Below are 12343 nucleotides of genomic sequence, written 5' to 3'. Positions count from 1 at the left end.
ACCGAGTCCCTTATTAAAAGGTCGGACACGCTACTACCGAGTCCCCATTAAAGGGTACGGGACACGCTACTACCGAGACCCTCGCTAGCGGGCCGGGACACGCCATTCACCGAGTCCCTCTCTAGAGGCCGGTCGTGCCGTATGTATATGTATATGTATATGCATGTACGATGATGATATGATTTTACTTACCGAGTCCCTCACTAGAGGTCGGACACGCTATATATTATAGCGATGATTTACCTACCGAGTCCCTCACTGTAGGGCCGGACACGCTTATATGTTTTTACGATGATTTTATAACATTGATATGTATGATATATGTTTTCAAAAGCAAGTCTTACGATTTTCGGTACCCTTTACTTCGGTATGATCCCGCTTATTATGTTTCATGTTTACATACTCGCATATTCCGTATTCGACCCCTTTCTTCGGGGTCGCGTTTCATGCCGCGCAGTACACCCAGTGAAAGTCTGAAGATATTAGCGAAGATGTTCCGCGGGATTGGCGAGCTCCATTTTCTTCGGAGCGTCGCCAAGTCGAGTATTATGTTAGCGGGTTCATGTTCGTGTTAGAGACTTTGCGTACGTTGTCGTGGGTATAAGATGTCGGTTATGTAGCGGTATGTAAGCCGATGTATTATTGCGCATTGTGTTATAAGTTTCATATGTTACAAATTTTTATTTGTTTTGAAAAAGATGAAAAACATATTTGACTTTCCGAAAAACTTCCGTTATGTATTTATGTTATGGCTAAGGGCCCAGTATGATTAAGAATGTCATAAGAGTCAGCGGGTTCGCTCGGCCCTAGGTAAAGGTCGGGTGCCCATCACACCCTATCGGATTAAGGGTGTGACAGAAGCAGCGCTTTCAATCGAAAAACAACAGTTGAGGGGTTGACAAGGTTCTTGCAAACAAATGTAAGCAACGAATTTGGGGATGAGAATGGTTGAATCAACGAGAAATGTAAGATGAAGATGATTTGGAAGTGAAGAGAGTTAGTAAAATGAAGAGGTGGTAAAATGATGAAATGAAGGCATCAAAGGCCTTATATAGGCATGGGAACCGAGTCGGTTGCAGATCCCAACCAACCGGGGGATACCATGTGTCCCACAATTAATGAGACGTGATTTGAAATGACGTGCGTTACGGCGGTTATCAAAATTGGCTGTTCGGGGCGTGACACGTGGCAGATGGCAGAAGGACATGACGTAATTGTTCCCGCCGAAATGAAAAGATAAGAACGGGCTTATGGAACCACCGGTTTCGTGACTCATCCACTTCCCGTTACTGCGGCAAAACTTCGGTCCGAAAAGTGTGGGGACTATCTGTATACGGTAAAATTTGGATTAATGTTAGACCGGTGAGATCGGGGACCAAGGGAAGGGAGAAACAAGCACGAACACTCAGACCGGGGGTGTTGCATCAAAAGTGGTTGATCAGAAGAAGTCGGACGAAAATCGTAAGGTCCGGTTTATCCGGGGCAAACTCCTTATCACAGCCAGTCCGATTTCTCCATGGCCGAGTTGATCGTGGCCGTTAATCCGGTTTCTCCATGGCTGAGTTGATCGTGACCGTTAGTCCGGTTTCTTCATGACTGAGTTGATCGTGGCCGTTATTCCGGTTGATCAGTTATTCAATTGCCACGTGTGAAGACCGTTTTGCCACATAATGCTGTCAGTCGTACGGGTGTCAGACCGTACAACCTAACCTTATCCTTTTTAGGGCTTCCTTTATTCTAAAAGGGCTTTATGTTGTATGTAAGGCCCATAGGGCAAAACTATAAATAGGGGCACTTCCCTACTTTTAAGGGTTAGATTGTTTTTAGATCTAGAACATTGTAATAGAAGTTGTATTGAAGCTCTCTCTCTCTCTCTCTCTCTAATTTTGGTCCGGATTCGTAGTGTTCTTTGGTTTGATTCACCCAACACGGCATAGTACCACCATATACATATATATTTAGCTTGAATCCATAATATTAACATATTCGTCCAAGTTATTAACACATATATTTATAAATATAAGTCATTATACACGAATCCACATATACATTCCCCCAAAAATCAAAATAGATTAAAGTTTATCCACATATCCTATACCTCACTTACAAATTCAACTTATTACCTAATTTCGAGGTAAACAAATCATTCTACATTGTATCGCAAATACTAATCATCAGCTCTACATATCGTAACTTTTGGAGTCTAAAACCTCTGACTACGCTCCTCAGCCTAGGAAAGAAAAATCCCATTTGCCTAATACGTACTACTGTGCAGCAGATGATTTAGTTACCGTTATTCCTCCACCAGCTTCTTCTTGGCATCAAGCCAGGAATGAGAAAAAACGCGCTACACCCATGAAAGAAAATGAAGCAATAAACGATGGTAGTAGTAAGGGATTGGTAGCTAGCTTAGTACTTAGGGCTCTTCGCTACGCCCCTTCTTCTTTTTTTTTCTTTTAGTAGGCGTAGCTACTTTCTTTCTGAGATTCAAGAATACGAGTTGAAGAGATTACCTTTATAGATCTTATTGTTGTTGTTATTTATTTTCTTCTTCTTGTGTTCATTTCTTCAATTATCTTCTTTCTTCTTTTTTTTCCCCTAAGCATTCCTGTCGGACTGTTTTCACAATTCAGTAGTAGAATCTAAGCCTAACTAACGGATCGTTTTAGATCAAATATCAATCATATTGTGGCACATTTGGGTAAAAAAAACCTTTTCTTGATTAATAATTTCGTTATTTTAGATTAATGTATTGAATACAATAAACTTGTAAATATATTAGGCTTATTATCGTTGCAGTTGCTTAATGCTCAAATTCAAGTATCACTGTTCCACTGTATTGCCAAACTGACTACTTATCTGTGAATTTTTATTGAAATTAGTAAATTACTAACCAATTTATCTAACTAACAAATAAATGATATAATATTTGTTTCAAATGTATAACAATTATACAGTTCATATCTTTATCTCATTTCGCTCATTTAATTGTTTAATTTGCTTATGCTCGTCCCTATTATATAAGGAAGAATCCTGACCAACTTACATTATTCTTTAATTTGAGAATTAAACACCATATATTCCAAAGTATAGCTCCCCACGAAACACAAACATGTGTGCACGCACACGGCACATCATTAGAAGCATAAGAATAAAATTCCTCATTAGTGAATGGGCATAAAGAAAAAGTGAAATGACAAGCACCAAAGGAAAAAATGGAAAGAAAAAAGGAGATGAATATAAAGATGTTTTAACGAATCAATGCCACTCACATGCAATTTTAAAATTATTTTTTCCTTTTTAAAACCTGTTAGATTATCTAATGTCAAATTGCCAGACAATTCAGAGACCAACCAATTTATGTTCACCAATAGATTAATTAATATAAAATCAGTTTGATGTCTCGTCGTTAGGTATCGTGGAAGGACCATAGAGAATCACAAAAAACATAACGTGATTGATGATCATACTTGTAGAGTTGTAGGTCGTTTCCTTTACTAAATTCTCATTCTTTAGTTACTCGTTAATTTTTTCAGTTGGTGATTAATGTAGAAGAATGAAAACAGATGGTTAATTCTTTGACTTTGCCATTACATTCACTAGCTTATCTAGAAAATCTCAACCTAATGTCTAACTATACTTGAAACGCAATAAATAAAATGAGTACAGAGACTAGCAGGTATTTGATGAAGATGCTAAATTCCTCGCTGTGTTAAGTATAGTATATGGCAATAAGTTCACTACTGGCTAGTAGATACTCCCTCCAATCGCTTTTACTTGCCCACTATATTAAAAATAGATGTCAATTTTTACTTGTCAGATTTGAAAACCAAGAGATAATTTATCATTTTATACTATTTTACCCTTTTTATTAAGTGGAGTACTAATTATTTCCATTTTATTTTCCAGTAACTGAGATAACTTATAATTAGACTTATCTTCTTAAAAGGTGTGTCAAACAGACATGGAGAAGTAAATATGAACGGAGGGGTACTTTGTTCCATACTTAGTGATCAATTTTGGTGGGTTATGTTGAACTATGTGCTTGTGGTTGGGGACTAATGTGTGTGAAAACAAGCTTACAATCTTAAAAGACACTTCTACTCATAGACATATGACTCATTCTCATAGCGATAAGAGTTTAGTAAACTAGCGCTAACTTGGAGGGAAGAGTTTAGTAAACTAGCGCTAACTTGGAGGGAAATTTTCGAAATTATTTCATTTTTTGGCCCGGGGGGGGGGGGTGGTGGCGGGGAGAATTACTCAGCGTGGGCCCTTCTCGTGTGGACACGAGTGAATGCTATCAATCCGATTTCATAACTAGTTGGTATGTTTGAATAACAACAAAATTTATAAAATTACGTTAGTTAAGTTAATCAATCAACTATCGTGAATCGGTACTTTACAAAAGAGAGAGTTTGTAAACTATACGAATAATATAACTTTGCTATGCAAATTGTAAACCTATAGTAATAATTCATAGGAAAGTGCAGCTATATATCAAAGACTAAAATTTTTGCAGTGACCAAGTAGATCCACAAACAATGGAAAAAAGAAAACGTAGATCCACAAACATTTTCCTCATTCCAAGAAGTACCAATCTATCATTCGATCAAAGAACGGATACAGACAAGGACAAAACCTGACTTTTTCGACCCACAAAAGCAGTCAACTCTTCCCCGTAACGCCGGCAACCGTTACTAATCTAATTTTCCCTTAACCCCATAAAAATTTTAAATTAATTAATTAAGTTAATCACACTTTTGGTCCCTCTATTATTACTAAATTCTGGTTAATCTGTATGATATCTTATTTAGCACACTTTTGATCCCTTCTCTTGTAAATACATATTCATAAATTTAACGTAATATAATAATTAGAAAAATCGTAATATTATAACTATTTCACTACTTAATTAATCACGTAATATGTTCAGTTTGTATTGTTACTTCATATTGACGATAATATGGTTTTATAAATAGCAAGATATAACATGAGGGACCAAAAACACATATTTTAATTAATTGAAAGTTTTATATGTTGAGAAATAAATTACAAGGACCAAAAACATAATTTACCAAAAATTAGGGACCAAAAGTGCATTATCCATAATTAATATAGAGAAGAAAAAGTTAATTACTTAGAAGGAAAGAAAGAAATATGAATGTGCAAAAGAGTATTGATTTTACTTTCATGGCCCTGAGAAGCAGAAGATCCTCTTAAGGCCATCTCTCTCACTTTCATTTATTCAACAAAAAAGAGAACAAAATGAGGAAGCGTTTACTGCTTTGTTATAGAAGAATGTTTAAGCTAAACAAAAAGAGGAAAATAATCTGCAAGGTGTTAGTACTTCAAAAGTATGTAAGGTCATTTTGGAACCAACTTGTTGGTTGCTGTATAGGCTATAAGTCCATTAAGTACAGGAAATTGTCAAGCGACCATTCCTCTTCCTCCACCACCACCACCACCACCACGATACCGCCTTCGCCATCTGGCAGGGCAGTTTCGGGCAGTGGCTTTTCGGGGAGCTTAACCGCGCCGTGTTGTTGTGATCACTCCAATGAATCTTTGGAGGATCTGGTTGCCTTGAAGATATGCATATTGGGTGATAACCAAATTGGCAAGACAAGTTTCTTGGTTAGTGTTTGTACTACTCTTGCTCTAATTTATGTGATGCATTTTTCTTTTTAGACCGTCACCAGTCCAACAAGTTTCAAAAGTCTTTTTCCATTTTCTTTAAGCTCCGTGTCTAATCAATGTGCATCATATAAACTAGGACACAGGGAGTACTAGTACTTAGTATTCCATCCTATTTTTTATCTTTGATTGGATGTTCGTAATTTCTGTTTCTAATCTTGGTCTTGGCTTTCATGTTGATTAAAGACAAAGTATGTAGGAAAGGAGACAGGAGAAGAAAGCTGTTCAACAACAGGGTTAAATCAAATGGATAAAATTTTGTGTGTTAAAGGGGCAAGGATCTCCTATAGCATGTGGGAAGTCCAAGGTACATATCAATTGAACTCAGTACTTCTAAAATATTGCCAAAAAAAAAATTAAAATAAATAAATGTTAAATTCTGAATCAACAATTTAAAAATACAATGTGTTCTGGCTAAGAGACTCAAAAGGTTGAATCCAGCTAATTTAAATTCTGAATCTGTATATGCCAGCATCCAACCACCCCCATAAAAAGGTAGAGGAAACTAGGGAGATTTAAATCTACAAATATGTGAATTTGACTAAAATGTGACGTCAGAATTTGTGTAACTTATGATTATAATAAGAATGCAGGTGATGTTTCTGCCTCTACTCAGATTCCAACCGCTTGTAAAGACTCTGTAGCAATGTTATTCATGTTTGATCTTACAAGTCGGCGTACACTTAAGAGGTATCATGTTTTTGCTTCTTCATTTGAAGAAAACAGAAGCCAGATTCTTAACCTTTGTTTTCACTTTTTATGTCCTGTCTAAAATTGTTTTGTTGATCATTTATAGTGTCATTAGCTGGTATCAACAAGCACGACAATGGAATCAGGTCGAGACAGGAGAAAACATCCTTTCCATGTTTCTCTATTGATTATGAAATGTTAAAAGTGTAGGGTAATTAATCTGAGTTAAATTTGTTGTTTTCAGACGGCAATTCCAGTATTGATAGGAACAAAGTTTGATGATTTCGTGCAATTGCCATTAGATTTGCAATGGACCATCGCAAATCAGGTATCGGCCTCATTCTCTAATGTTCCCCCCTCCCTCTCACCCCACCATAAAGTGTAATAATGACTAAAAACAGGAATTTTATTATATCATCAGTAATGTGTGTGAAGGGGTGCTCTGAAGTAACGACAAAGTGGTCACGAGTTTGAGCCATGAAATTAATTAATGATGTTTGCATGAGGATAGAATGTAATCAATAATGATGCTTGCGTCAGGAAAAACAGCTTATCCTTACATGATCACAAGATGCTCGTGCACCGAGCCGACCTGTGAAAGTATTGTGTGTGTTTTCTGGGGGAGTAGGGTTCAAGATTAACTAGGAAAAGCCATAGGCGACGTAACACAAGGAATTAAAATTGATGAAAATTTGATAGTTTGAGCAAAATCCACATCCATTTATTGGATCATAAATAGAGAAACTTTCCTACTGCGTATCTTTAATTGCTCTGAACTTTTGCATATATTTGAACCATACTTTGGTTAGATCAACTCATATTTACAGCATTTCAATGTGACTTTGAACAGGCAAGAGCATATGCAAAAGCACTCAATGCAACCTTATTCTTCTCAAGTGCAACATACAACATAAATGTGAACAAGATCTTCAAGTTCATCACAGCCAAGCTCTTCAACTTACCATGGACGATGGAACGTAACCTCACCATTGGAGAACCCATCATTGACTTCTAGACTTACTACCAAAAAAAGAAAAAAAAGAAAAAACAGAGAATTGATTATGATTGTAGATGTAAAAAATTCACAAAATCTCAGAAAAAGAAATGATTCTCAGTCAACCGGTCACTAGACTTAGTTTAGTATTGCAACAACCAGTGAAAATTCGGGTTGCCTTCATATGACATCCTACAATGGCGCAAATTTTCCTTCTTGTTTCATTCTTGCAGTAAATAATGCCGTTCCAATAGCTTGTTTCGCAAATTTGTTAGAATATAGTTTGCTACCTTCTATTCAAATACATTGATAACATATATGAGCAACACTAGCACATTATTTCCTATAGTGAAGTTCTGATGGACCAATCCCAGATGTCGATGTGACTAAACATGCTAAGAAAACAGGAGAGAGAAACTGGAGTAGAACAAATATTGAACTTAAAGGCATGTCATTGTTGAATATATAACGAGCAGAAACAAGCATTAGTCAAAATAAACACAACAAAAAGAGAGAATAAAGGACAGAGGTGGTGCACAAAATCACAAATTCTACTTACTTGGCCACTCCTGTGGCCCGCTATTATGCAAATGTACCTTCTTCGAAATAAACAGAGCAGTGTAGTATCTCGAAGTTCTATATGTATCAACATCATTTCGATTAGATATTCAGCCTTATTCGAAAACTGGGAATAATAGAACATAAACTTTCATTCTTCATTGGGGAAATATTCGACTTGAACTCGCCAAGTAATACAAGCCATAGCGACAGGATTCATAAACAACCTTATTACAGGTTTAGGAAAATACAAAAGCAAAGCTCTACTCAAGGTGCACTTCTCTCTTGGGGGGATCCAACTGCAAGTAGTAGAATGGCTCAGTAGGCTCTTCCCTGCACAACCATGTAGCATCCAAAGTTAGGAAAGCCTTCTCTTTATCACGATAGCAACAGAAACTTATACCAACTGAAAGCAATAAAGAGAACTTAAATTTATTGCTTACAGTTAAATTTAGCACTTCCTTCTAACTGTATTTCTTTGTTTCTTTTTTATATGATTCCTGCTTGTTCATTTATTTCAGCGTTGGAAATTATCTCTTTAGCCTCAATCACAAAATACTTAACATCCGTACCCTCAAAGTATTCTTCAATGTTTACTGCATTCCCCCAGGGCTCACCTTCTTACAGTTTCTCCATTCAAGTTTAACCCCCGATTAAAATCTTCCTTTCACACGATTCATCTTCATTACTTTCAAAGATGTCAGGACTGAAGTTTGTTGCTGTTTAGAGTTGTTCACTCTTTAAAATCTAAGTTCAGGAACCAACAACTAGTTCATCATTTTCAAAACTAGATGCTCGGGCTGGCTCCAAATTTTAATGTTTTCGCGACTTCTGTAGATAGAAGCTTTAGCCTATTTGTAAATGTATTAGTAATCTTCAGGAGTATATTTTTAGATAGAAATAACAAAATTTGAACGTTCTATAAAGACTAATTGTTTAAGATGTTCAACTTTATTCCAAGACCTCATATAGATAAATCAAAAGAAAATGTAAGGCAATATATGACTTGAGTAACAAGAGATGTCTTTATCAATCATTTTATTTGAACTGCAATCTATTAGAAGATGGTTTGCTATAAAGCTATGTGTTAGATACAAATTATTTCAATGTCAATTATTTCACAGCTGATCCACGGAACATATACTTGAAGCTTACCCAGGCTTAGAACGCATACACCGCCAGAATAGCTTGAAAGGCCCCGGTATCGTTTTAAATGGATTACCTTCAAAACACGCCTGCATAGTATTATAAATAATTCAGCTGAAAAAGAAAGATAAACAAGCATAAAATGCGTATGGTGTACATGATGTACAATGGCCAGCGGTGAACTGAGACATTCAAAAGAGTTGAGTATCTGATTCTGGAAACATAGGCAAATGTAACCAATGAATAGATGGACTGATCTGGTAACTTGGTAAAGCTCGAAGGATATTCCCATCCTTGTCGAGGAAAATGCAAACATCTCTCTTTCCTACGAACACTAGATAGTAGATACAGGGGAAAAAATGGACAAATAGCCACTTTACAGACCACTAATCAACATTTAGACGCGTATAATGCTCGATATTCGAACTACTGCAAATTCAAATAACCTGAATTTCACCCATTGCCTTAGCCAGAATTGAAGTCCATCATCTATTTGACAAAGGAGATCTATATACTAAGCTTCTTGATCTATATACTACAATATCTACTACAACAACGTAATTTGAAGACATAAAAGTGACAAACATGGAACCTTTTTTATGAGCCAATATGAACTACTACACCAGCAGCGTGCTCGAAGAAAACTATAAACTTAATAAGAAGCTGGCCATCTTTTGAGTCTAAACATCATTACATTAGAATAGGCAGGTATTTCCACAACTAATTTCTAACATATAGTTAAACAGCAGAATGGAAGTTCTCTTACTCGATATGAGAATTACTTATACTGCTGATGAAACTGAAAGAATTGCATCAGCGAAAACAGGATAAGTTCGAAGCCATTGAATGAGGGCAGCAACGTCAAAGTAGGTTTTAATTGCAGAACTCCAACACAGTGTGCTGGAGTTTCACTTGTAAAAGTTCGAACTCCATGACACTGTATGGAGTTTCACATACAGGGAATTCACAGATTTGGTATAAAAGTTTGAAACTCCATTCCACTGTGCTGGAGTTTCACATTAAGGAAGTTTCCGAACTCCAGCACACTATGGTGGAGTTTTTCTGTGTTTTTTTAATCTAGGGACATTTTTGTACAAATTTTATTCCCGCATTAAAAGTTGGCTGTTTTTCAATTATATTCAAATGATGGCTAACTGGTAAATGGGAGCCTTGGCGTAACTGGTAAAATTGCTGCCATGTGACCAGAAAGTCACGGGTTCGAGCCATGGAAACAACCTCTTGCAGAAATGCAAGGTAAGGCTGCGTACAATAGACCCTTGTGGTCTGGCCCTTCCCCGGACCCCGCGCATAGCGGGAGCTTAGTGCACCGGGCTTCCCTTTTTATTCAAAATATTAGAAAGCAGCTCAAAAATTGGTCATCACACACCATTTTAACCTAGATATAGACTGTATACTGAACTTACAGCTCCTCCCTTCCAGCCCAATTTTTTAGTTCTATGAGCTATGGTGCAACTGTTTAATGGTTTTGTTTCTCTTTTTAGATGCAACTATAATTTGGTCTATAAGCTGGAACAGATGAGACTTTTTTTTTTAAAACTGAGCTGGAACAGATGAGACTTATTCCAGAGTCGAGTTTCTTCTAGTAGTTCGATGGTTTGTGGTGAATCAAGCCCATTACTATGGACTCTTCAAGTCTCAATATTTATTTTTAGTTGGACCACTTGCTGTAGAAGTACACAATCTGTAGCTTTCTCATTATTTGGAAGTAAACTTTACAGTAGGAAAATCAGTGATATCTGAAATACCTAAGCAGCTAAGCATTCATTAAAGCAAACAAAAAAAGGAAGTAGAAGTTGACATCTATGAATTTTTGGTGAAAGTTCTGTTGTTTCTTGAACTTGGTAAGGGGCTGATGCCAAAGAATTCTAGGTCAGTTTCCGGATTTATTCTCGTTCCAAAGAACAACTCCTGAACTGTACAAGTTCCATAGTTCATCCTTTCCTCACTTCTTTTCCTCTCTGAACCATCATATTGCAATAAAGGTGCTCAAGCCCAGAAGCACTTTAATGTTAAAGCCACGAAACATATCCAGGATTCCTCTTCCTTTACTTGCTTGTAAACTAGTGAACCATCACATTTGCATCTAGGTTTTGCATCACCGTTTTTATAGTTAGAAAGTGAAGGTAAACGGTTCTTAGTTGGCCTCGTCTTTCAGCACATCATGATGAACACTGTTAGTATCCCAAAATTGGTACCCGCAAGGTGGCTGAGTTGGTTCAGCGAGTGGTTTCCCACATGGGAGACCTGGGATCGATTCCACTCACCAACAACCCTAGTGCGGTTTACATCTCCCGTGTGTGAGTTGCGAGCTATTGCACTAGGAGCGGGGTTTACCTAGAGCGCACCCAAAGGGTAGTGGCTGCGGGTTCCTTAGTTACCAAAAAAAAAGTATCCCAAAATTGGTAAGTATATGCATGGTATACTCCTTATATGATCTTGGACAATCCTTACCACTTGATTATATTTTAAGGTTTGAGTACGGTCCATCCCTGATTTTGGAATACCCAAGTTAGTGTTCAAAATCCAGAGTTACCACAAATCCAAGTTAATATTGTGTGCTTTTAGAATCTAAAAGGCAACCAATTACTAGTCAATTAGAGTGAAGTGCTAACATAACATCCACCAGAATACCCACAACGATTCACGAATCAGTATTAAATCTAAGAAATGGAACACAACCAACCACAGACTCAATAATAATAATAATTTAATAAAAATAGTGAGTGGGAAGGGGTTAAAAGAGGAATTGAGACCTGAACAACATCCTCAACGCGGTCGTTACATCTGTGGGCCTTAGGTTGCCTGGTATCACCTTCAGGCATACCCCATGGACTCTCTCTTCGAGGCACTGGTGAACTCATCTTCCCTTCTCTAATCTCCTCTCGCCCAACCTTGGATAGTTTTTAGGAGACTCTGCTTTGTGTTTTCATTTTTCTCTTCAATTCAGTTATTCGGGTCGGATTCGGGTCTTCACCACCAAAGGAAAGTAGGAAGAATTAGCTATAGGTGACCTTTTAGTTGTGAAATTAGTATAGGTGACTCATGGGGACCACTTGAAAGTAAAATTTAATTAAATTTGGGATTAAAAAAATTGAGGTCCAAAATATATTTTTTCAAATTTCTTAATCTTTTATAAAATATAAAAAGACCCCAACTTAATTCAAAAAACCCACCAACCCCCTTCTCCTCCTTCCATCCCTGTCTCGCCCCACACCCCCCAAATTTTTTTTTTTCAAA

The 12343-nt window shown here is 37.0% G+C and overlaps 2 protein-coding genes and 1 pseudogene across 2 annotated transcripts; 1 reads left to right on the top strand and 2 right to left on the bottom strand.

Annotated features, from left to right (window-relative positions):
- The first annotated feature begins 5167 nt into the window (after window positions 1-5167).
- Window positions 5168-7698, top strand: LOC132036194 (septum-promoting GTP-binding protein 1-like). Its single transcript, XM_059426461.1, has 6 exons — window positions 5168-5637; window positions 5884-6004; window positions 6291-6387; window positions 6494-6533; window positions 6632-6715; window positions 7238-7698. Exons 1-6 carry the CDS (start codon window positions 5269-5271, stop codon window positions 7400-7402), a joined length of 876 nt encoding a protein of 291 aa, XP_059282444.1. The 5' UTR covers window positions 5168-5268; the 3' UTR covers window positions 7403-7698.
- Window positions 7699-8073: 375 nt separating this feature from the next.
- On the bottom strand, window positions 8074-12068 carry LOC132036195 (uncharacterized). The gene is made up of 3 exons (XM_059426462.1): window positions 11860-12068; window positions 9095-9174; window positions 8074-8272 (listed from the first exon to the last, which is right to left on the bottom strand). The coding sequence occupies exons 1-3, from the start codon at window positions 11965-11967 to the stop codon at window positions 8203-8205; spliced, it is 258 nt and encodes an 85-aa protein (XP_059282445.1). The 5' UTR covers window positions 11968-12068; the 3' UTR covers window positions 8074-8202.
- LOC132038777 (U6atac minor spliceosomal RNA) lies at window positions 9304-9420 on the bottom strand (annotated as a pseudogene).
- Window positions 12069-12343: the final 275 nt, after the last annotated feature.

Source organism: Lycium ferocissimum, chromosome 11 (assembly GCF_029784015.1).
Source record: "Lycium ferocissimum isolate CSIRO_LF1 chromosome 11, AGI_CSIRO_Lferr_CH_V1, whole genome shotgun sequence".
NCBI classification, from domain to species: domain Eukaryota; kingdom Viridiplantae; phylum Streptophyta; class Magnoliopsida; order Solanales; family Solanaceae; genus Lycium; species Lycium ferocissimum.
The sequence above is the reverse complement of the archived record's forward strand: the minus strand, read 5'-3'. Positions and strand labels throughout refer to the sequence as shown.

Coding starts and splice junctions, on each gene's coding strand:
- LOC132036194 (XM_059426461.1), top strand. CDS start 5,269: ATGAGGAAGCGTTTACTGCTTTGTTATAGAAGAATGTTTAAGCTAAAC. Junction 5,638..5,883: donor TTGGCAAGACAAGTTTCTTG/GTTAGTGTTTGT, acceptor TGTTGATTAAAG/ACAAAGTATGTAGGAAAGGA. Junction 6,716..7,237: donor AATGGACCATCGCAAATCAG/GTATCGGCCTCA, acceptor GACTTTGAACAG/GCAAGAGCATATGCAAAAGC.
- LOC132036195 (XM_059426462.1), bottom strand. CDS start 11,967: ATGAGTTCACCAGTGCCTCGAAGAGAGAGTCCATGGGGTATGCCTGAA. Junction 9,175..11,859: donor GCGTTGAGGATGTTGTTCAG/GTCTCAATTCCT, acceptor AATACTATGCAG/GCGTGTTTTGAAGGTAATCC. Junction 8,273..9,094: donor TGTATGCGTTCTAAGCCTGG/GTAAGCTTCAAG, acceptor ATGGTTGTGCAG/GGAAGAGCCTACTGAGCCAT.